The 26,425-nt window shown below is 34.6% G+C and overlaps 1 protein-coding gene and 1 long non-coding RNA gene across 5 annotated transcripts in view; one reads left to right on the top strand and one right to left on the bottom strand.

The window, feature by feature from the left end:
• Positions 1 to 26,425, top strand: part of LOC138693713 (uncharacterized) — a 150,041-nt gene that overhangs the window by 59,594 nt on the left and 64,022 nt on the right. The gene's annotated exons all lie outside the window — the stretch shown is intronic.
• The window catches only part of LOC138693710 (CD2 antigen cytoplasmic tail-binding protein 2 homolog), a 35,877-nt gene continuing 10,354 nt past the window's right edge, over positions 903 to 26,425 (bottom strand). Inside the window, exons 3-5 of one of the 4 annotated variants that reach the window (XR_011330391.1) lie at positions 24,432 to 24,544; positions 6,358 to 6,496; positions 903 to 1,043 (exon numbers count right to left, since the gene is read on the bottom strand). Coding sequence is in view for 1 of the 4 variants with exons in the window: in XM_069817539.1 (XP_069673640.1) it covers positions 1,002 to 1,043; positions 24,432 to 24,544 (155 nt within the window). In the remaining 3 variants the exon portion in view is untranslated. The other 3 variants (XR_011330392.1, XR_011330393.1, XM_069817539.1) reach the window with 3 other exon arrangements.

Genomic DNA, 26,425 nt, shown 5'->3' with positions numbered 1-26,425 from the left:
TTATTTGATCCAAATGACGCATATAGGGCGAAATAAGGGGCAGAAATATTTTTCTCTGCCTAGAGGCGCCAAGTAACTAGATTCGCCCCTGCATGTTAACACACCGGACGGTGCAAGAAACATGATGCATGGCACATGGAGTGTGACACATAACGCCATGTTATTTGATGTAATGAGTCATTCAGTATGGAGTCATCAGATGATGAAGATCTTCTGCTATTTTCAATAATAAGAATGCGAAGATGAAGGCATAGGTTTTTTATTCATTTATTCAAAACGCTGAAAATCATGGTTCTTGTAGTGTTTTATTGGTAGAGTTAGCACAGCATCCAGACAAATTCGCAGAATATTATAGAATGTCCGAAGAATCATTTGAAGATATGACAAATTGTGAATATTCCTAATAGATGGAAAACATGTGTGAGTATTACACAAGCACATGGACTTTTCACTCTGATTTCTGTTGAAGACTTGGGTACAAATAGTGTTGCTGCTAGGGTTGCCAACTATTTTTGAAGAAAATACGGGAGACTAAGTGGTCTACAATATTTCACATAAAAAATTGAAAAATTATTAAATTCAGTTAGCGGCACTGAAAACAATTTTATTCTACATTTTGGCAGTTAGGCTTAAATTAAAGTATTTTTTTTTAGATATTTTACCTAGCGTAATAGTTTCAAACAAATTGTAAAAATTTCCTACATGAGTAATTGAAGTTGACTGTGATTTGCAGTTCTGGTTTGATTAGATGTGTCGCACTCCTGTTTCGAACATCTAAGGATTGTGAGACCTCATATGTGAATATAGGTATATATTAATGTTAACAGTATTAAAAAAAGCTTGTTAAAATTGACCATAAAGTCATTTAAATATGTGCTCCTGCATATATGACTTACCAGTATATGTCTAAAATGCAGGTAGAAGGCCACTGATGCTATAATGAGGAGAGTTCGGCTGGTACCATGGATCGTGTCCTGGCATAGTTCAGTTCGAAAGAGCGCTCAGCACACAGACCAGAGAAGTTCTGGGTTCAATTTCCGGTGCTGGAACAAAATTTTCTCAAATTAATAGGTATCTACATGTTAACTTACTTACTTACTTACAAATGGCTTTTAAGGAACCCGAAGGTTCATTGCCGCCCTCACATAAGCCCTCCATCGGTCCCTATTCTGTGCAAGATTAATCCAGTCTCTATTATCATATCCCACCTCCCTCAAATCCATTTTAATATTATCCTCCCATCTACGTCTCGGCCTCCCGAAAGGTCTTTTTCCCTCCGGTCTCCCAACTAATACTCTATATGCATTTCTGGATTCGCCCGTACGTGCTACATGCCCTGCCCATCTCAAACGTCTGGATTTAATGTTCCTAATTATGTCAGGTGAGAATACAATGCATGCAGTTCTGCGTTGTGTAACTTTCTCCATTCTCCTGTAACTTCATCCCACTTAGCACCAAATATTTTCCTAAGCACCTTATTCTCAAACACCCTTAACCTATGTTCCTCTCTCAGAGTGTGAGTCCAAGTTTCACAACCATACAGAACAACCGGTAATATAACTGTTTTATAAATTCTAACTTTCAGATTTTTTGACAGCAGACTAGATGATAAAAGCTTCTCAACCGAATAATAACATGCATTTCCCATATTTATTCTGCGTTTAATTTCCTCCCGAGTGTCATTAATATATGTTACTGTTGCTCCAAGATATTTGAATTTTTCCACCCCTTCGAAGGAGAAATCTCCAATTTTTATATTTCCATTTCGTACAATATTCTGGTCACGAAACATAATCATATACTTTGTCTTTTCGGGATTTACTTCCAAACCGATCCCTTTACTTGCTTCAAGTAAAATTTCCGTGTTTTCCCTAATCATTTGTGTATTTTCTCCTAACATATTCACGTCATCTGCATAGACAAGAAGCTGGTGTAACCCATCCAATTCCAAACCCTGCCTGTTATCCTACATGTTGACTACTAACAAAAAATAGTAGTCTTGATTATTCAATGAGGATGCGACACTTCATATATGAATGTATGTATATATCTGTTCACTTACTGTTCATAACAGAAAACACTCTATGTATGAGCTTAGCTGCACATTTCAGTGCATTTCTGGAACAATAGAATCCATCATATAAATCACCTTCAACCATGTAAAAATTAAATGTTTCAAATAAATTTTCACATTATGCAAAAATAAAGTAGAAAAAGGCTCGAAGAGAAGAGAAATGTGGAAGTAGGGAGACTTGAAAATTGGATGATGCCGTATGTTCAAAAATTGGCGAACCAATGTCCATGATGAAGAGAACCTCGACCGAGTATCGTGAATGCAGATCTGATTTGTTTGTTTGACGAAAAGGTTAGAGCAAACCGCAGGTTTACCATGTCAGAGCTTAGTGAGGATTTTTCACAGATTAGTCGTACTCTTCTGTACAAAGTGATTACCGAAGATTTGGGCTACTGGAAACTTTCTGCCAGATGGGTGCCTAAACTCCTTCCTCAGGAACAAAAGGCTCAGCAAATGGGAGCAGCACTGTCCTTTCTTGAGCGTTACAAAAGAGAAGGTGATGCTTTTTCGATCAGATTGTGACAGGAGATGAGACTTGGGTGCGGTATGTGAATGCAGAAACAAAGCTTCAATCAATACAGTGGGACCATACTCACTCCCCGAAAAAATTCACAAAGTGTCATCAAACACTTTCCACGAGGAAACTTATGGCAACTGTCGTCTGGGACAGAAAATAAATTTTGCTAGTGGAGTTCTTGGAGAGGAATGCCACAATTAACGCTGAGCATTACTGTAACACACTAACAAACTTGAAAAGGGCCATTCAAAACAAACGTCGTGGCATGTTGAGCTCTGGGGTGGTTTTCCTGCATGACAACGCCCGACCGCATACAGCGTGTCGTACTGCAACCAAACTGCAAGAGTTCAACTGGGAAGTATTGGATCATCCTCCCTATAGCCCAGATTTGGCACTTAGCGATTACCATCTCTTCATGCACACGAAGACGTAGCTTGGCTCGAAGTGCTTTGACGATGACGAAGAGTTGAAAACCAGCAGCATAGGTTGGCTTCAGTCACAGGTGGCCGAATTCTACGACTGCGGAATTTCAAAGCTCGTCAAATGCTACATGTGTTTCAATGTGACTGGAAACTATGTGGAAAAATAAACTAGAGTGTATACTTTCAAATGTATTGTAACCGAATTCTGTAACGTCATTCACAGGTTTGTAAAAAATAAACGGAAGTTACTTTATGAATAACCCTCGTAGAACAAAGATATATACTGCTTTTTTATATAAAAACATTCTAGCATCCCCAGTAGAGTAAGTTACACACTCGTGCTCAGAGCACATTCCACATAATGTTAAGACATTTTATTAAATAGGTAACAGAGTAAAAAGTAAAAAAAGAAAAAGAAAAAAGAAGAAAAGACACATATCACAATAATTGAACTTTAAATTTTCTCTCTAAACAGCAATTTTTAATTGATTTTTTTTTAAATAAGGAGCATTAGTAAATTGTATATTTAGAAATTTAGCTATTAAGTTATCATGTTATAAAGCCTTGGACCGAAGTTGCTGCTGCGATTATATGCTACAGCTATGATACATTTAGGTTCTGTTAAGCATAATATATGTTTTCTGATCTTTTGGTTTTATATTTATGTCAGTGATGTCAAAGCAAGTGCATTTTTCTGACATTGACCTCGTGCGCGGGCATCAAGCACTATGTTGGAAAGAGGAAGGGTTGTGTATATGAGTAAGCAGCCTGTAGGATTAAGAAAACAGTGGTGCACAAACTTCAAACGGAACGTGACATTTTATGTCATTATTTTTATATGGCTTCTTTCTGTTTGATATTATCTATATTGTCTGTAAAACAAAAGTACTAATACTGATTTCTTAATATTGCAGTTGTTTTTTAAATGTTAATAACATAATAAAGAGATAAGAAGGAATATTCACTTAAATTCCATAGTAGTACAACTATACTATACTAAATGGATGAAACACATCATTCATAAAGAAAGTGATATCCGAAAAAAAGAGATTGAGTATGACATGACAAGTTGTAATTGATATTGATGATACCTTTAGCCCTATAAATATAATCAATCAACTAATCAAAAAAAATATTACAGTACAAAGCAAAGTTACCTAGGTGCTGTATATGTTTTAAATGAAACTAATATTCCATAACAAAACTCTTATCACATTATGCTTTTAAGGTGATATTGGTGAGCAACTTCCTATCATCAGAATATTAAATTATTTTCTCGAAATGTGCTGAAGCTATAGAGCTGACATTTTTACAACACATGGGGACGTATCTTTTGCTTATGATGTAACAGTAGTTGCTTTGTTAATTCATTTCCATGCGAATATTTTCAAAACTTTCAATACACTATCTTCAGTAATACGTATATACAGTATATTAGATTTACGAAAACATTCTGTAAGGCTACTAAATAAATAGGCCTATATCTGAAAATTTCACTTTTCTATAAAGAAAGTTGAGAAAATACGGTATTTATTTTGAACAAAAAAATGAAACTTGTGAAAAATGAACATTAAAATGAAAACTTACATTCTTATAATGCACTTATACTTCCAGACAAATCTAAAAATTAACATGGATACAGTTTTAATAAGTTCTCTTCCCTTTATCTATTGAATCAGTGCTGGCCATCCCTGAACATAGCTCGACCAAGCGGCCATATACTACCTCTTTTGTCTGTCTCTTTCCTTTCCGCTGTAAAGCGCTCAGGCTCTCCTGATCTCTGAAGGACGCGCTTGCTCCTATGGGCATCAATTGACATCACCGATTTATGTGAATATAAATTAAATATATTTCGGTTTTTATGTACAAAATTCAATAATAGATTGTTATAAATCTGATGGAAGTCACATACTTTAAACCCTGAATACAACAGTTCTGAAGGGTAATCAAGAGTTTATTAAGGCATAATTTTATTATTCTTTTTTGTAGCAGAGTTATTGGCATGAGGGAGGTACTATTAGCACTATATTAACTTCGCACTTTCTTAAACATCAACCATAGTACACCAACTATTTACTTTTCTTACACATATTGCTACCACCACCACTAAAAAATTTTTATCAACACTTCAACCATTAATACTCTGATTGCTCTCTGCAATTTTTATAATTGATTATTTAACGACCCTGTATTAACTACATCGATTGTATTGGTAATAGCATGATGGTATTTGGCAAGATGAGGCCGAGGGTTCGCCATAGATTACTGACATTCGCATTCGCCTTATGGTTGGAGAAAACCTTGGAAAAAACCACCAGTAATGAGCACAAGCTGGAGTCGAACCCATGCCCGAGTGCAACTTTGGATCAGCAGGATCCTTGTGCTTGTAAGCTTTATATTTGTTATACACATTAATGGTAACATTTTCACAATTCACTTCTTTGCTTTAAAAATCTAACAATTATTGTGTCTACTTACTGATTGATGTCCACGTTTTTCTTCAGTGATATCGTACATCACAGCATAGACTAATGAATCCACAGAGAACTTGATTTCTTCTTTTCACTTTTCATTGAAAAATATTCCAGCATAAACTTTTCAGAAATATTCCCTACTTTTTTTTTTACACCACTCTTCAAACTTCTTATATTCCTCTTCATACCTCTGTCGCGATTTTGGTGGAATTAATAAATCAGTACAGCTGTTAATGCAATACCATTGACACTTATATTTATAAATAGTCATGGTGACAATACCGACAATAATAACATTCTTCAAATGTTTCTTGTACATGGCCCTCTATATGAATCAATCACTTACAAAGAAAATGTATATAGCTTCAAATGTTTCTCGTACAAGGCCCTCTATATGAATCGATCACCTACAAAGCAAATGTATATAGCTGGCAATAAGAATTTTACATTTAGACAATATTCAATTTTACATTATTTTTTTTTATCAAAGCGGATAAAACTTTGTACGATACACATGTCGTAACTTCATATTACAATAGTAGACTGGTTATGAAACTCGGCCTGCAGCCTTGTTTGACAAAATCTCGTATTGTAAAATGAAATGTTATGACATTAGTATCTAAATAACTATTACATTATGTTTTGTGCAATATTAAAATGCTTGATAATACCGTATTGTCAGTGTTCTTCCATCCTGTAAATGCTATTTTTTTTTAATCTAAAACATTTAACAACCAGTTCTACATTGTGGACAAATTAAACAAGCAGTGATCTGACTGAATGACACGACATGTAAAAATGTGATAGCTTTCAATTGCATTATATTAATTTATACTGAATCATTTCATTGCTATATTGCCTACTACATACCATATCTAAATACTGGTAGGCCTATAGGTCTAAGAGGACAGCAACTTCAATACCGCTTCATGGACAGCTGTTGACAGGTCCTTTTAGCCACCTTGTCCTCTCAAGTGGACAGTTCATATCTGGAAATCTAGGTATCATGCTGTAAAAATGAGACAAAATCTTAAAAGGAGTCATGAACAAACAATTAGACTTTCATAAACAAAAATCATAATTCGTGACTGAAAGTCTTAATCTACTTGAAGATATAATTCACATTATTCATGTGGGGTGATCTTGTTACCCGTCTTGATAGTCTGTGTCATGAAAATTCCAGGGTATAAAATTCGATCTATAGCTTAATTCTCTTCATTTCTAAGTTAGTCTGCTTCCAAATTATTTTATTTTGTGTCATTTATACCAATTTTTATATTGTTATTTATATTATCATTATATGTTCATTGTAGTATAGGTGGTATTCGAATATTTGAATTTCAACAAAGAACTAAAATTTGATTAGTTTTATATTTTTAATTATTTATTTTTATTACTTCAAAACTTTTTTTTTTTGGGATTTTATTTTATTATAAACAAATGTTTTTGAGATGCTCATGGTTGTATAAGTTATATATTGTTCTAATACAGTGAAGTTACTTGGGGATGCTTGGGTTTTCGTCCAGAGCCGGCTGGTTATCAATGTGTTGATTACCACAGGAAACACATGCACATCTCCGGCACTCCGGCCTACAATCCTACTGATACAAACTACTTACCAAGGTCACATTCGTTGTTCAACATGTCCTCCATTTACTGCAACATACATTTGACATCTTTTTTATGAAATTTGCAGTCACAAGTTCTTCAGCAGTGATAGAATTTATTGCATCTCTTACATTCTGTTTAAGTTCGTTTATGGAGTGTGGGTTTCTTGGATTCTGTAGGGTCTTAACTTAAATAATTTTGTCGCTACATTAGCAGAGCTTCTACTTCTTTCAGTTTCATGCGCTGAACTGTGAGGGATTTTTGAGGGCTGTGTTCCAATTTTTCACCAATCTCGTCTAATATCTTTTCTGACAGGACACGGCATTCTTTTCGGTTTTTCATCATTTACCGAACCTGTCCGCATGAACTACTTATAAAGTATTCTTATTGTACTGACAGCTGGAACAGGTCTCTCTGGAAACTTTTCCCGAAATTTGGTCTTGTTACTGCACAAGATTTTCGTTTCCTATGCATGTATTGTACGTTCACCTAATGAATAAGTCATCCAACAGTAGTCTACACGGAGCACTTTAAACCTAACTTAAACTTTTAAGATTACAACTTTCTCCGCCAACTTACTTCCCACAACACAACACAACTAAAGCGAAACTGCAGTGTCACTCATTGCTTGCATACCGAGAATGCAAATGCACTATTCCTGGTGACCATGCCATCTCTTGGCGGGGAACGTCTCTTGCAAAACCCGAGCATTCCCAATTAACCTCACTGTATTTAAATTTAAAGAATTAACTGAAATGATTTTCAATGATTTCAATGTTGTGGAAGAGAAGGCCTGATGGCCTTAACTACACCAGAATAAATAAATAAATAGTACTGTGACTTTCATTGCTTGTAAATGTGTTTCCTACCATGTCAAAACTATATAGCATTGAGCAGTTTGTCTTGAAATGGAAGGGAGGGAAATTTAAATTACTTTATATGATACCTCATAGTGTCACCGGTAACATATCTAAAGTTCATTAATTTTGGTATACTATGTTTTCAACAAAGTGGAGCAGAACTTTTGAATCACTCTGTATTTTTAAAAATAGGATGATTATTTCATATTTTTATATTTTTTGTAAGTCTGTAGTCAATAATACATCAACTGTTTATATTCCAAATGCTTAACAAAGATCAGTATATGATTTTGATGATGGTAAATTTATCACCCCTCCTTGGTACCTAGTATTAAGTTGTGAAAAATTTTGATAGCAGGAGGGTTAAGAACTTGATACGCTTCAGGAACAGTAACACTTATAAACTGTTAGGAGATTGTGACGAGATATTGCGGATAGTGTATGAATTACTAGATCACCAGAAAATGCACTGTCATTGTCGGATTTTCTTGGACGTAAGTAACTTTTCTATTCTATGTGGTATCCTTTCTTGCTACCTTAGTAGGTTCCCCAGATGTCCCAGTTTAGCCAGGATAAACTCGAATTTCTAATATCTGTACCCCTGTCACGAAAGAGTGTGTCCAGGATGTCAAATGTCCCAGTTTCCTCTAAAGCAAAAGATTAGGCTAACCTAATTTTTTATGGTCCAGCAGGGGACATCGACAATTAAAAAAAAAAAACACAAACACTTATCTAGTCACTATCTGTTGAAATGTTGCAGAAAATACATGTAACAGTAGATACAATGACAGAATTTTGCACACTAAATTTGTAGAGTATCTTAACTTGTTGAACTAAATGCATAAACACACGTAACTCCTATAAATAATTATGACCATTAAGAATTCAATTTCAGTACTGACGCATGCATGGAAGTCTTTCACAAAATATTGTACACAATGAACTCTAACACACATTTTACAAGTACTTGTCTGAAGAATGTATCTTTTTAAGGATCTGTTCATTCCCATATAGCTTCACACTAGGTTCTTCACATGAGAAATTAAAGTTCGTTTTCACTTGTAACAAAGATGTTTCAATTTTCTTTCTTGATTTTCCATCAGTCCAGATTGAGTTCAATGTGGAGAAAAGTCTTTCAACTGATGAGTTACTGACTGAGACACATGATTAAGGACACTATTTTGAGAAGATTTTCAAATGTAATGGACTTTTTTTTTTTTGAAATGTTGAAAAACATCATACCACTTTCGCCTCTTCGTTTGTCATAAAACTCCTCATTGTTTTACTTACTTAGAAATGGATGCTGCGGCAGTTCTAACGCTTCCACGCAATGCGAATGAAGACGAAGATGCTGTTCTTCTTAAAGAGTGCAGACTATCTCATATTGTGCTTGCTGGTTCTTCTGTCTCATACTGAGAGCCGTTCAGAAATGTGCATGAATCATAGGAGTTTGAACACAATACTTAAATATTCACGTGCAAAATGTTACTGAAACAAAATCAAAACTTCTGGGGACAAAAACGGGGACATTTGCACCCAGGGGACAGCAATGCAAAACCAGGGACATCTGGTCAGCCTACATAAGATAATATTATTTATGTGATAGGTAAAGTAAAGTAAATATAGGTACCTATTTAAAATTTCCCGATTTCATTAGCAAATATTCAACTGGCAGCAATTCTATTCCCTCTGACACTCAATGAGAATATCTTAGTATGAGCATGACGAGCATGAGTCTACATTCTTACTATTTCTGGTATTGGTCATTCTGATTACTTTTCTAACTGGCATTTGCAGTTGCTGTTCAGATACAATTTGCACACGGGAGTCTTGCTTTAGTTTTATTGAATCTGAATGTTAATCATTATTGGATGAACATTAAAAGTGTAGACCACGTGTAGGATGTGTAGTCTCTTCTTTCAATATAGTTATAGGTCATTCATTGTCTCAAGAAAGTGAACTGACAAGGAAAGCTCATTAAATAATAATAGATTTTCACTACGATTTTTCCCCCCGGTAAGTTCCATTTGAAATAAGAAATTTCCCTATAAATTTCTACATCTGGAGAAGACCTAGTCTTCGAAATTTGATTTTTTTAAATAATCGCCTGACACTCACATGTCTCATATCTCCATTGCCATCGTGAAGAAGAAAAATTTTAAGGCCCCAAATGTTTTTACATTGCCCTAAAACTCAAGGAAGCTTATGAAAACTCACCTCTTCAAGTTATTTGAAGAACTATGCTTTCCATCTGTCAGTGATCATAGCCCCAGTTGAGTGAGAAATTTACTTGTTCAAAGATTAAATGTTGTTGTTGTTTTCTAATGCCAGGCGTTTGACAATAGTCATTTGACCTCTTGCACTTCAATATTTTTCAAAGATATTATCATGGTCACCCACTGAAGCGCAGATTTTGAAGTGTTCCGAATCCATTTCTTGGTTTGAGTTGCACAATTGGCACTTAGGGGACTGATATATTCCAATTCTATGCAGGTGTTTGACGAAACAATCATGGCCTATTGCCAATCTAAATGCAGCTACAGACGATTTTCATGGTAAATTGGGAAGAATTAACTGTGGATTATGATGCAGAGAGTTCCATTTTTTCATTTGAGATTGTGTTATCAAATTTTGTTTGTTGAAGTCTAAGTATGTAGATTTAATAAATCTTTTCACAGAGTAATACGTAGATTTAGTAACAGGTCTGTAAGTAGCAGTGCTGCCCTTCTTTGCTAAAGCATCTGCATTCTCACAGATTAAATGTAAATACATAGGTAGTTGTAAATGTCTTGATACCATATGCTCAAAAGGAGATGATTTAAGATTTAAAAGGTTCGCTCTTTAATGTAGTATAAATTGATACATCAAACCACATTGACAAGAAAATGTCGCCAGTTATTGTTAGGTACTGCAAAACTCCAAATTTTGATATTAAAAATGAAATATTAGAATTCACCAATATAATTAAACAGAAAGACTTCAGATATTCTGGTTTAGCACATTATGGAAATTGTTGAAATGAGTAACATTTCAGACAAAATATTAGGAATATCAGGAGACAATAGAAACACCAATTTTGGTGATTTAAAAAGAAAAACAATTTATTTTAGAAATGAAAAAGAATTGGATGGGCAAATATAAGTGGAGTAGTTGTGTAGCCCATACTGGGTGTTCAGTTCAAAATGTGTCTTGGCTCGCTGTATGCCGTCATGTGGCTAGCTGATGAGCCTAGAGAATTCAATCTTCCTACACTTCCGCAGCTCAGGTGTATAATCTAAGAGGCAGAGAAGTTGGCTAGCAAGTACGGCATTCATTCTGAAGAGTACGTGCTGATACGTACGGTAACGCCGGTAGTGGCAGGAATGTGAACTGTTTGGAAATACGTACTGTCGGGATATGGGGAGAGGGTTAAGACGATTACTTACGTATTTGTTGACATTAACTTCGACGGTCAACATGGACATGGAGCATTTGATTTGTGTTGTGGAATGTTACCGTATGCAACCGATGATAACAAATACCCTGCTTACGACTTGCCGGCGCAAAACACAGTTCGAAAGAGGTTATAGTAGCACACAGACAGTACAGACCGCCATCTGTTGCTACGACGTTCAAGTTATACCGTACACGTTCTCAAGTTCAGATTGAAGAACGCCTTAAATAATAGGCAACTTCTCTAACATATAAACTGAAACTCGCTTCAAATCAGTGACCCAACAACAGTGACGTCATGACACACTTTGAAATGAACACCCAGTATAATAGACAATGCTGTACAGTACATACTCGTATTTTGACAGTTGACATTCAGGCTGTTATAGGAAAAAGTATCAGTTCTTTCATTCACTTATTGTCAAAGTGAAAAATTTAAAATCAGTCTGTGAAATTTTTACAAGAGAATATAAAATTATGTTAGGCCAGGGTTTAAGTCACAGTCGCATTTTGCTACTCGACTTCTAAAAATGCAACAAACTTTGAATGTCTATGTGCAAAAAATGCAACAACCACATTGGACTTCAGAAACGAAGATGGTAATGGAGAAAACGAAATCAGAAATGTGTTTGAACTTATCTGAATTTAAATGAAATGCTAATGGCATGGGTAATATTCAAAAACGGATTGAGCAATAGATGTTCAGGAATTGATTTCAAAGAGTTGGTGCAATTAATGTAAGTCAAGTGAACAATTTTTTCTAATTGATTTATATAATTCTATGGCATACCGAAAATTGTGAGCAAGGATTTAGTTGCATGAATCTTGTCAAAACTGGAATTAGAAACAGTCTTTCAGTAAAAAAAAGTTAGCACTCTGCTAACAATAAATCTTGAAGGGCCTACCAGTAAAGAATTTCCATGTTTAGAGTGCCCATAAAATAACGTATTTTAATGTGGCATAAATTCAGCAGTAATTGATTCTAAACATACGTATGTCTAATGATTTACTTTCATAAGTGTATCTAGACTGTGATAAGATGGATTAAAAGTAATAAAACTCCAATAAACAAATTACGTAACTTTTTGTTTCTGCATACTTCATTAATTTTATCTTTCTGCACAGTTATTCATAATATTGCACATGCATTTCGCAATTTGCACAAATGTAATTTTTCATTTGTGCATTTTTGCACAAATTATTTATTTTCTAGCTTAAACCCTGTTAGGCCACAGCAAAACCAGATGACTTTCTTTGAAGACTGCTTTAAATCGTTTGAATGATATGTATAAACGCCTCAGGTCTTGCTTCTTAAGCTTGGATACATGACATTGTCCATGCATGCTTTGTGATTTCCTTCAACAAAAGAGAGAACTTTTCCTATCTCATTTTCTTAAAAAGTAAAAAAAAGAATATTTTCTAAAGCTGTATATTGATGATTGAGTGTAAGGATGCCTCAGCTATTGAAACGAAAAAAATAAACAGACAATCTTTTCAAGCTTAGGACAAGACAAGATGAGGTCTTTATAAATAGTGAAGTACTTGCCAAAGTAGTCTACAAGAAGGTCTGTTATCAGAAAGCCCTTTCAGAAAAATTGTACATTTTTACTCAATAACAGTAGACTACATTGATGAATGGGTGCAACAGACAACAAGCTCAACAAGCACGTGATTCACTGCTTGGTGCCATCCTATCAATTCAGCCACAGCATTCAGGTCTGATGGAGTCCATGTAACAGGAATCCCCCTCCACCTCCCTGTGATGTTCCTCTGCAGCCTCTTCAGATCAATAGCATCTGTTTAAAATTCACGTGCATGAATCTGCTGCATCCTTAACCAGAAGGACACATTCATTCCGCGATTCACCACAGCGCTATCTATCCAAGGGAGCTATACTCCCTCTGTCTACTGCAGCCTGCTGATTGAAACCCATGTGGCATTTCTGGGATATGTGCAGCTCCTGCAGACAGATGCCATCTGTACGCGAATTCTGGAACCATGTCCCCCTGGTCAACCTGTAGCTATTAAATGTGATTAATGAAATTTTGCTAATGAAGGCGAAATGAGTCCAAGGTCCAACACCGAAAATTACCCAGCAATTCTGCTTCAAGTGGTTGAGGGAAAACATGGAAAAAAACCCCAACCAGGTAACTTGTCCCAACCAAATTTGAACCCAGGCCTGCTCGTTTCATGGTCAGGCAGGCTAATCGTTACTGCATAGCGGTGGACATAATTACTGATTACTCTACACTGAACAAAATATAATCATGTCATTTAAACATTATTACTGCAAGAATCTTGTGAGAAAAATAATATGTGCAATTGACAAGTTGATTCATGATGCAACTCTGATTAAGGTAAACGTTCTGGATGTTCTGCATTTCATTGCAGAGGCTTGGAAAGCAATCACAGATTCAATAATGTCTAACTGTTCTCATAAGTAGAGTGGTTATCTGTGGATGGAAGTGGATCTCTCGGGATTGAAAGTGTAACAGAATTAACACGACAGAAGACAAATGTTATCAATTAGAAGCTAGTGTGTCATATGAAAAATATGTAACACGTGAAGTTCAAATCATGGAACAATTAATGTTAGAAAGAAATCTAGCATTTGATGCATCTGAAAAAGAAGAAAAGGACGAGGGAAATAAAGAAAACAATGAGTCCCCAACAACTTTTCTGTTAGCTCTGGAAGACATCAGCAATACTACTAAATACCTAATGAGATTTGATTGTGGTGATAATGTAATGCCTGCCCCCAGCAGTGTTGAAAATGTGGTATATAGGGTTTATAAGAAAAGAAAAAACAACAACCTGCCTTAATGGATAGGTGGAAGAAGTAAATCAGATTGTAGGTAATATTATTGACCGTAATGATTTTATAATTAGTCTTTGTAACTTTAAGTAAATATACTTTTTCCTCCCTTTCACCTACCTACAGCTATTAGTAAACCAGTATTCTGTTACGTTAAAATGTTTACATTTCTCTATTGTGTTAATATTAATATAATAGTTGAATGTGTGTAGAATAACACGTACTGTATAATATGCTGCTGTAACTACGTTCTTCCATGTTTGCACCACAACCTGATAGAATGCTGGTAGGTTCCAGGTTACATACTCTGATGCGGTTTAAAAAGTTTATGTGGTAAACACATTGCATAACTTTGTCCTCTTTTAACCTTGGTATGCAATGTAGTTACAGAATGGAATTTGGCTCACATGTTCACACACAACTTTACAGAACTGTCAGAAAAAAAGGCTAAAAGTGTGTATTTTACAATAGTAATAATTCATATTCCGAAGCTTATTGTATGGTTTCGTAATAAGCTGTTTTTTATGGTAATGGGTTGTAGCCCTTCGCCCAACTCCAAGCTGGAGGACCACTCCTTATCGGCTGTCCACGACTGCTTATTCAATATATTCGCAGCTACCCTCCACATCTGGAGGTCACATAATAACTCGAGTGGGCTGACAAGACGCCAGAAACTCTCACAAACTCTGTGTGACTTGAAATTGTGGTTTTCTCTTAATATACTACAGTAATGTATTAGATTTGCGGAGGTTAAAGGCGTTTGAGATTAAGGTACTTAGGAAAACATTTGGGCTAAGAGGGATGAAGTTACAGGAGAATGGAGAAACTTATACAACGCACCTGACATAATTAGGAACATTAAATCCAGACAGGTCACATGGGCAGGGCATGTAGCATGTAGCATGTATGGGCGAATTCAGAAATGCATATAGAGTGTTAGTTGGAAGGCCGGAGGGGAAAAAGACCTTTGGGGAGGCCGAGACATAGATGGGAGGGTAATATTAAAATGGATTTGAGGAAGGTGGGATATGATGGTAGAGACTAAATTAATCTTGCTCAGGATAGGGACTGATGGCGGGCTTATGTGAGGACAGCAATGAACCTCCAGGTTCCTTAAAAGCCATAAATAAGTAAGTAATAATTCATATTAGCATTAACAATGAAATCATCATTGAGTTTTCTAAGTGAAATAACATACCACTTCCTAATGAATACTGAAGTCCTTCAAATTAAATTCAACAAGTGGAACCAGTGTCATCAGTTTAAATTTATATGTTATGTGATGTGTTCTAATGCCACTTTGTTTCTATTTCGCTCTTATTTCATTTTCATATATTTCTGTTCGTTTTCTTTCTTTTACATAGATGGCAGTCCTACTGGCTTATCATCTTTGCTTTTGATTATATCAATTGGCACCTTGAACGAGAGTAGAAATTCGCGGGTGCTCATGTAAAGGGGATTAAGTATGAATTTGCTAAAGTGGGATAAGTAAAGATTTAAACCCTCCACGATTACGTCTGTTAAATCATGTTTCCATCCAAGATGCAGTTACACTGCTCCATATTTTGTGACAAAGGGGTTTGTTCAGTACCAAAGGAGAGAAGTTTACATATCTTACAATTTGACTTAACCCCCTTTACACGAGTACCCGCGAATTTTGCATGTTGGATAGCCAGTGTCTTGTGTGATTTTTCTACTATGGGTGCTTTTTAAAATTTGTCAGTTAAAATCCCTACTCCTGTTTTTCGGACATCATCCATTGGAAGTGACTGTAGGGCAGCGTTCGACTGGAGTGGTGGTGCATCATGGGAGAGTGATCTGCGATGTGCAGCCGAGTACACATCAGAATTTGATGTCTGACAACAGTGGTGGTTGTTTGTCCACCGAGTGAGGGGTCAATCGACGAGATGTGTAGCTGTACAGCAGCAAGTGATTAGTAACTGCACTATAGTTTCGCCTGTGTTACACGGGTTTTCAGTCTGCTGGAGCTGCCTTGGTGACTCTTCCTTGAACTCGCGGATATTAATTCAGTGGCTGGAGTGGTCCGCAAGTAATGCTTGACAGTGCAAGTTATAAGTATGACTGTGTTTGATTATATGTTGACTTAATTCGTATTGGTTGTCTGAAATTTCTTTATCGCTGTCCAGTAAGCGCACCGTCGTTTGTTGACAACTGTATGTAGGCACTGCAGGGACTATGCGGAGCAAGAGGGAGGGTATGTACATTCCACTTCAAAGCGTTATTAGCACTAATGTTATCAGCACATATAATCACATGCTCTCCTGCACTTGGTATCAATATAACAATAAAATTATTATATTGATACCAGAGCCGCTTGTAATGTCAATTATTACTTATCACTAGAGCCCGGATGTTTAGGAACTTGAAAGAACTGTGAGGACATTAAAAATGTCCTGTCATCAATGCAGACAGTCACTGTTAAAGGCTAATGGCACTTCTTTATGATCAATCCAGAGAATTTATGCAAAAGGGAGATGAATAGCAGTAAAGCAATGATCCTATGAAGCCTAATTTTACATATATTTATTTAAAGAATACATGGACAGATGTAGATAATATGGAATTTTACATTTAAATTAATAATATTTTTTTTTAGATATTGTAACATTTTATTTTATGCTATATTAAGTTGTTTATTTAAGACATTAACAATGGAAAATTGTTTCATTATTTAGATTGTTGAAAATCATTATTAAGTTAATTTATTTTTTTTTTAGAAATTGTTCACGGAATAAAGTAAATTTCTTAATTGATATGCTAATTATATCTCTGTCAAATGGAGTATTATATTGTAGTCTACTACCAGGGACGGATGCAGGATTTTTTTTCGGGGAGGGATTTGAGGAGATAGTAAAAATGGAGTAATGAGAAATAAGTTTATATACTCACAATTTGTTTCCGAGTCACAAACATCAGTCGATTTGCTGGCATGTAAAAGAAGTCCTGAGGGGGAAAAATTCTGGCATACCGGGGACGCTGATATGACCTCTGCAATTGCGAGTGTTGTTAAATAAAACATAATTTTTTAATTTTAACATTTACAATGACTGCAATACAAAAACAATAACAGGATGACATGCACAGAAGAAGGCGACGAGGCTTCTTAGACATTTCATCCAGTACTTCATGAGCTTTTACTTCTACATTTTTATATATATATACATCAAGGCCAGTCCATTTAATCTGTCTGCTCCCATCGTGCTCCTCAAGTAAGTCTTCAAATACCGCAAAGTTGAGAACGGCCGTTCTGGTGTTGCTGTAGTTACAGGCAACATGCAGAAAAGTTTCAGCGCCTTGCGAGTGCAGGGAAAAATAATTTCATTGCACCTGTTCAAAGATGATATAAAATCAGTAGGTATTAGGTGAAGATTTTTCTGATCAAGGAAATTTCTTCTCTGCATCCTCAATTCATTGAAGAAAGACTCTGGTGATGCATCAACATCATTGGGCCACTGATCACTATAGCCTCAATAGCAGTTTCTAAATCTTCATCTGATGCTCGCACTATGTTTTTAGGCAGCAAAGTTTGTATGGACTTTAGGATTCCCTCATGATTTAAAAACCTGTCCTTGAGCTGACTAATGAAACAGTCTCAGAAGAGAAGGAAAATTAAAAGCCTAAAATACTCTTCATTACTCTCTGTCTTGAACTATGTTTGTCTTCCTGCAGTTCTTGGAATTTAACATTTTAGCAAAGAGAATTTACATGGAAAACTCTCTAATTCCTATGTACATTCACGAATTAAAATTAATATTATTTTTGTTTCTTGTTTCGTATTTTTCTCAAAATTTCGGGAGGGGATATATCCCCTTAATCCCCCCCTTGCATCCGTCCCTGTCTACTACATATTCTCTACTGCTAAATTTTTAGGAGCTCCAGTGTTAGTTATAATTAGGTAAAATACATTACGTTTGGGAATAAAATGTTATTAGGATCATAAAATTAAATATTATTTAATAACTTGTCAATAATACATTAACCTGAGTAGATGTAACTGTGACTGGTGACTATTTTATAGACATTTTTCATTGAATATATGCTATTTCAACACTTCTTGTATTGAATTGTTGATGGACTTCAATAATACAGATGCATAAACAAGACTGAATGAAACTTACCGCATAGAATCAGAATAGTGCCAAGTGCCCAATTTATAAAACAATTTTTTGTGTCATACTTATTATGTTATTTATTTTATTAAGCTAAGCATTCGTAAGTGTGCTTTCATTACGAAACTCGTTCATGTTATAATAATATCCATATACCACAATCAGTAAACATACATTAATATTTTGTACTTTAGTGTTTAATTTTATCGTGATTTATAAAGTTGGTAAGTATACAGTGCATAAACATTATTTAGTATTTACTATTTCAACACAACATTCAGAAAATACAGAAATACAAAGTATTTGTGTAATGATAAATATTTGATTTATATTAGGTTTACATTACACTTTATTACATTTGTGAAATGACTTAACTTGCAAAATATTATAATGATAATATTGAGTAAAGAATGTAGGCCCTATTTGTAATTACTACAAATCACGTTATTATTTTATTTATTTTCTAAGTTTTCCTGCAGTGAAAAAGTATCAGTGGAGTTATTTGGAACAGGACCATACACCAAGCAAGTTCTGAGGGATGTAGGAGTCGGGGTAGAGAAGTAGGGGTTCGCCAGACCCGCCGATTTCTTCTGCCCCTAGTATAGTGTTGAGTATCAGGACCCAAAATCCTTTGTCTAATCATAATTAAAGGTAGGAAGCTCGTACCATAACACAGATTTCAGGTTGAGTGCAGCCACACACATAGATCACGCAGGCTCTATTGCACTACTTGTCTTCTGTGTATAGTATAATCTGTTCACATAACCAACTCACAGTATATCCTCAAGTGTGGAATGATGACTGTCATAACTACATTACATCAATATGCACAGTAGAGTTGTGCAGTTTAGTGAGCAGTTTTTAACATTAAATCTTCCAATCACACGAAGTTGAATGAATACTCGAAGATTCACTGGTAATCATACAAACCTATCAACAAATGGAGAAACACATTTGCTGAAAATTATGTAATTTGTATGTAATTTGTATACGTAATATAGAGAACGAATATTATTTCAGGGACACTGTGCTATGAAATCTTTACTAAGGCATTCGAAAAGTAATGGTAACATAGTTACTGTTTCACACTAAATTTATTCAGGTTACTTTTGACATGATATAATTCAAATAGAGTCCCCTGCCATGTCAACAATATGTTGCCAAATCCTTGGAAGAGATGGTTGACTCCATCTGCAGCATCATTTCTGGATATCTCTGTCACTGATCCAACTAAGGCTCTTTGGATACCAACTCTTGATTGATTGCTTTGCTTCCATCCAATCTTGCAATAGTTTGGTCACCCTAGCATTACAAAAAGCTTGTAAGAGAGAAGCTTTTTGTAATGCCTAAAGCATTGAATTGCATTTTTTCCTCTTGCAACTTGGATTTTATGAAGCACCCTTGTTTGTACCTACTGAACAATTTTTAGGACTGTATTACTTACTTCTAATCAGAAATAGTGACAGTATTGATAAAATATGGTTACTTCGAGGCTTTCAATATGCTAGGGTGACCAGACGCCCTCTCTTATCCAGACATGTCCTCCTTTTTAGAACTTTGTCCAGGGTCCAGGCGGATTTTTAAAAAATCAAGAAACAGAGGATGGGAAGTACATGAGGAGATTCATTGTGTGTCTGAAGATGATTCTCATAGAAAAGTTGATATAATTGCCATCAATAGAAGAACCCAGAAAGCGATGGTCTTAGACCCTAAGACTTGCTTTGAACGAGACACAAATCAAGCACTGCAGATAAATGATTACAAGCGAGCTAAATATGTACCTTGTCTTCCAAACCTCAGTGAAAAATATGGCATTTCGCTTCACAACTGGGATGTTACAGGCTTACTATTTGGAACGAGGGGTTGTTTACCAAAATTTACATGTAATATACTTAAATCCTTTCAAATTCCCTTTTATGAGGTTCAGAAGATTGTAATGGAAATTCTGAAGGCCTCTCTTCAAATTCTACACTATCATCTATATGTTAACACGTAAATTTTTGTTTTGATGTACAAATCGAATCATTATTTTGCTCGTTTCATTTCCCTTTATCTTTTATGTTTGTTAATTCCGGATCCCAGTGATCAACCTCACTTGAGGACGGATGATTTGAAAGAAATCTTAGTAGTAGTAGAAGTAGTAACTTGAATGCCTGATATTTTGAAATTATCTGATTTAACGCCTTTTTCAAGTAATTTGTCTGTAAGTGGCAGCAGCATCAATGGAATATACTCTTTGCCAACGATCATATCATAACTCTCTTTGCTAACTCTAAATAGATATTTTCTGTCCTTCTTTAATAATTATAGTTCCCTTGACTTTCATATGTAGCTAACTGTAAAATCATTATTATTAAGTTTTATCATAATTATTTTGTAATAAAAGAAATATTAACATACCTTCGGAATGTGTATTATATGTCTTTCTCGTGTTAAATTCTATCGTACCTGGTTAACATGTTTCGGCTTTGTATGGGCCTTCTTCAGAACTGGTTGTTGCTGACCTTTTGTTTTGTTTCCTGTGGGGGTGTGTTTGTATAGTGTAATGTGGAGTCAAAGATTGTGCGAGTTCTGAAATTGAGTTATGTTGAGAATTTCATTTGGATGTGTTTTTGTGTATTTCGTATTGTTCTAGTGTGTTTAGTTTCTGGCTTTTTGGTTGGATGTGTAGAATTTCCATGTCTGTGTTGATGTCTTTGTAGGTGTGGTTAGCATTTGTGACGTGTTCTGCGTATGTGGACGTCTTTTGTAATTTTATTATGGCTGTGATGTGTTCTTTGTAACGTGTTTGAAATGATCAGTCTGTCTGTCCCTATGTAGAAGTTGTTGCAGGTGTTACATTTGAGTTTGTATAAGCCTGTGTGGTTGTGTGGTTAACCAGGTACGATAGAATTTAACACAAGAAAGACATATAATATACATTCCGAAGTGACATAGTGTTAAAAGTTGTGTAATCAAGATGTATATATATTAACATACTTTTAAGTATGATATAAACCTAAATCTGCACTGTAAATATTTTGTAATAAAATAGATATTGATGTAATTTAAAGTTTAAATTATAGGCCTAAGCCTAAATCTAAGTACATATTGCCTGTCCTCTTTTTTCGAACAATGTCTCCTTTTTTAAACTTTGTGTCCTCTTTTTTATCAATGTGAATCTGGTTACCCTAAATATTGCAGGTTTATGAAAGAATTGCTGCTCTGTTACATGCTACAAGATTCCAATGGGATTCCAATGGTCACAGCTAGGAGCACTGATTTACAGCATTGTTTCCATTACTTATCAAATGCCCTGGTAATACTTTTCTTTGCATGGGGGATACAGCAAGTAAGAGAAACATTCTAGATCAAAATTTGACTCAAAATAGTCATAATTTTATGCTTTTTCGACCTATGTATAATGTTGGTATGTTTCAGTGTCCATTCAAATAATTGTGTACAGCAGTCACTCTCCTGCAGTTCAGAAATATGGAAATGACTCATGTCGCGAGATGTGGAAGAATAATTATTGTTCAAATATATCAATCCACAGAAGTCCCAATAGTCATTAAAGCAAAAATGAAAAGTGTTCTTGAAACGAATTATGGGTTTAATGTGATATGCCATATTCGAAATATACTATTAGATTCACGAAGCTGTTGTTCACTTGGTGATATAGCAAGAAATACTGTGTCATATTTCAGATTTGCTCTAGTTACGTCTTGCGATGGAGAACGAACATTTTCAAGGTACAAAAATACTATTTTTCTGAACATATTTGATTTATTTTTGATACTGTATTGTATTGTATTTATTAACATTCTATGGTATTCATACATTGCTTCACAGCTAGAATATGGAACAAGTCAAAAAGCTTAATATAGTCTTAATTTATAGTCAGAGTCTAGGTCAAATATATACAGACGTGGTTTACAATATAGTCTACTAGTACAACACAAAGTTTCAGTATCAATTTCATGAAGCGTTATTGAATGTCATGAATTCACCTACAGAATAGAAGGTGTGAGAAATTAGGTACTTCTTTAATTTGGCCCTAAATAATCTTATGTTTTGGATTTTGATTTTTTATATCGATAGGGAGGTTATTACAACTTTTTACTGCCAAATAACACACTGAAAATGTACATTATTATTAAGTGTAACAAGATTAGACACATATTATTATTACGTATTTTGTTTGTTTGTTATATGGGTAAATTATTTTATATTGAAAATTAGGAAGAATGTAAGTGCCAATTATTCTTTTTCACATAGGCTAATTGTTCATTCTGTTTATTCTGAGGCCATGAATCACTGGCACAAAGATAAGTTTGGTTGCCCCTCGACTGTACATGTTTGTTTTGCTGGTGTGTTGACATTGAGAGCTGCATCACTACTGTTCATTCGGTAGATATAGGCTACAGTTCAAGCTCACACAACTTGACAGTTTCGGTATGAACTTCTTACCTTTGATATCATAATATACTGCTCTCTTAAATTGATTGAGCATATTGGGAATTAAATCAAAGACTCTCCAAAAACATGCTATGAAATGTTTCATATAAAAATTGTATTAACTTTTTTGTTTGAAATATCTCAAAGAATAACCCCTTGAAATTAATGATATTGGTCATAATTTATTCCTTACCCAAAGTAACAGGTCTACTTTTATATTTTCATGAAAATTTCCCAGATTCTTAAAAAAAGAAGAAAAACTACCACTGCTTCTTTGGATTGTTTTTGTAAAATAAAGTATAAAACATTAAGGGGAGAGAATGGTATTTTTTGGTGAAAAATGAGTAAATTTTCAAAAAAAAAAAAAAAAAAATCTTTAAAATACCCTGTGATATGTGCGGAATGCATAGCATAACATTTTGTGGGTATTTGTGCCCTTATCGGATGTTGAGTCGCCATTTTTAAACTTCTGCGTTAAGGATTTTTAAATCAGTCGCCCACTTTTATTGTTGTTTCCGGTAAATTAAATTTTCAAAACAATTTTTTTTTCTTTAAAATACCCTTTGATATGTATGGAATGCATTGCATAACATTTTGTGGATGTTGAGACGTCATTTTTAAACTTTCTGCGCTATGGATTTTTAAATCGCCCGCTTTTATCGGTTTCCAGTAACTTCATTTTTTTGCTACATTGCCAGACAAAAATGGATATAATTTCTGAACTATTAAAGATACATGCATGAAATTTAGAACACACATTCTTTAGACTATTAGGAAACTTTTCTCTGTAACAGAATTTTGTTAATTGATTTCATTTAAAAAATACGTCCGTTTGTTTGCAAGAAAGGAAATCAGAAAATTGTTATTAAATTTTAATTGTTTATTTTACAAACGTAGGGACTAATATCAAAATTCTGTTACAGACAGTTTGTAGAATATGCTTTTGCAAATACATTGCAAAAAACTGTTTGAATCTATCTTTAAAAACGGTTTAGATACATTGGTTTTACTACAATCCTGCATTGGGTATATTTTTTTTCAAATTTGGGCCCCCAAATAATTTTTTTTTTTTCAAAATATTTTTATTTGGTTGAGTTGCCACAGCTATGAGCTCTCTACATACAAAAAATTAATATTTTACACCAAAAAGGAAAAAAAGTTTAAAAAAATACCATACTCTCCCCTTAATACATGACTGGATGGAAATGCTTAAAAAATTTCTTTAACTACGAAATTTAAGAATTAACAATAACATTACTACTATGCTTAACTTTATCAGAGAAGAAACAATTTGTTTAAAAGGACTCAGAACAAACCAAATATATGACAAAAGAAAAATAACGCACATGATCTCTCCTTTCTTGTCCCTTCCCTGTAACTCATTCACTCTCTGTCTATTCTCTCTCTTTTCCAATAGGGAGATTATTAAAGCAATATTATTAGAATCAAGTACATTTTAACCCATCAGAAAATTAAAATATTTCTGTGCCTTGCAGAAAGACATATGTGAAGAAAGTAAAACGGTGTCAAGTCTCCTGAGCTACATAAGAAGTATAGCTACTTACAAAGATGGTGAACAATGTCATAGGACATTCACAAATACAATTCAAAATCAATTCTCGAAGAGTTGTAGAAATTGCCATCTGTACCATATTTACGTACGTATACAGGGTTTTTGAAGTAGCCTTGCTCTACCCACTCCTGCATCTGAGTTGTTGTATGTGGTCCATGTACGTCCGCACTCTTCTCGTCCCATTTAAATTCCCACATTACTTCTGTTAAAAGAAATGCATACATTTTATTTTATTGCTTCGTCAAATTTCGAGGTTGTCCATAGACAAAGCATACTAGAGACATGCAAATAATAAATTAAGATAATGCATTAAATACAATGTTAAGTTCAAGTAACCTCAAATTTACAACACTGAGAAATTCTGATAACAGCCAGCTTCCAGGTTATAAGGTCCATAACAAAATGTCCACAAACTAAATTGTCCAACATTTAAAGTCCTACATACAATTCGTCCATGGAATGAAAAAGCCCAACATCTATGTGGTCCACCATATTATAAAGCACATCATACGGAAAAGTCCATCATTCGAAAGGTCCAATATACAAAGCTGTTCAACAGAAATGAGTTACTAACTGTAATAATAATTAGGGCCTACATATATTACTGGTCATCCGGCAAGAGGGCGAAGGCGAGCAGTTCCCCCTAGATTCTCTCCTGAAACATGGAAAGTCTATGAATTAGTAATTAATGGCAGACAGCATACGAATAATGTGGTTGAAGAATTCCACTCTCAATTCCAACGACTTGTAGAGACACCACGTGAACATTTGGCGATTCATTAGCCATTTGCAACAACAGCAATCAGAGACAGAACATTTAGTAACAAAGGTCTTTGGTGGGCATACAAATATTAGGCAACTAGTAAATAAACGGTATATCAATAATTAAACCAGAATTTTCAACATTGTTGGTAATTACCAAGATTACAAAGATAGGAATGAAATATTTCGATATCTTAGAGCGATATCATACGATTTGAAATTATATAGTGACCCTCAAGATGAACAATAGATGTATCTTTTGTATAACATAATTGAAATGACAATAAATTCCTCGGCACTTTCCTTGCAGTTTTCCTTGTTGGACATTTTAGGGAAATGGACGAATTTATATGTAGACATTTTCAAACGTATGACATTTTTAAGGAGAGGACTTGCTGACAGTGGACCTTTTCAGGTAAGGATATTTTTATGGCATGGACGAATTTTCTATGTGGACATTTCTAAACAAGGGCATTTTCGTAGAGAGGACTTATTGCACAGTGGACCATATTTCACTTAACCAACAGCCATTCCAGTTGCCACGGATGCTACATTTTTACTATTTTCAAACTCTATATATTGAAAATGAAGTGACTTTTGTCAATTTTTATTATTAGAATCAATTTAGAAGATCACTATCATTTTACAGAAAAAAAGTTGTTGAATAATATTTATTATTATTGCAGAAAATAAAGAAAAGGTTCCGTCACAGATGTTAGAAGATTTGTGAACTCACTTCACATCTCATTAATGAAAAGTGTAAAACTCAGGTCTCTACCTCAAGCAAAATGAGATTCATTCTCATAGTGTCGATGTGAAAGCTATGCAAATCTCATGGCATCCAATTAGTTCACAAAATCATAATCGCTATATATTTTATAGGTGTTTCTTTCATGTCACGGAAGTTACACACATTTTGTCATGAATGTTACAGATGAGTTGATGTCCTTAATTTTTCAAGTTTCAAAACAACTGTGACATTTGTAAGTCAAAAAAATATTCACTTGAACTCTTAATTGTTATTAACTCAAACTACTGAAAATGAATGGCAGAAAGAATGTAGTACAGAGTAAAAAGTTGATCCTGGAATTAACAGTGCAGACTTTCTAAATATTTCTTGAACAATAACTCCTTGAAAAACATACATTAACAGCTGATCTCTCTATGAGTAAGTGCTGCAAACTTTAGGGAAACAAAACAGTACCTATTACCTAGCCAAGGCAACTAAGATTCAATGCCCAAAAACTTGTCAAATATTTTCCTTTTGAAAATAAAACATTAAATCATATTAATCTACTAATTATCAACATAATGTGCGAGA

This window comes from Periplaneta americana, unplaced genomic scaffold (genome assembly GCF_040183065.1).
Source record: "Periplaneta americana isolate PAMFEO1 unplaced genomic scaffold, P.americana_PAMFEO1_priV1 scaffold_18, whole genome shotgun sequence".
Lineage (NCBI taxonomy): Eukaryota > Metazoa > Arthropoda > Insecta > Blattodea > Blattidae > Periplaneta > Periplaneta americana.
The sequence above is the reverse complement of the archived record's forward strand: the minus strand, read 5'-3'. Positions and strand labels throughout refer to the sequence as shown.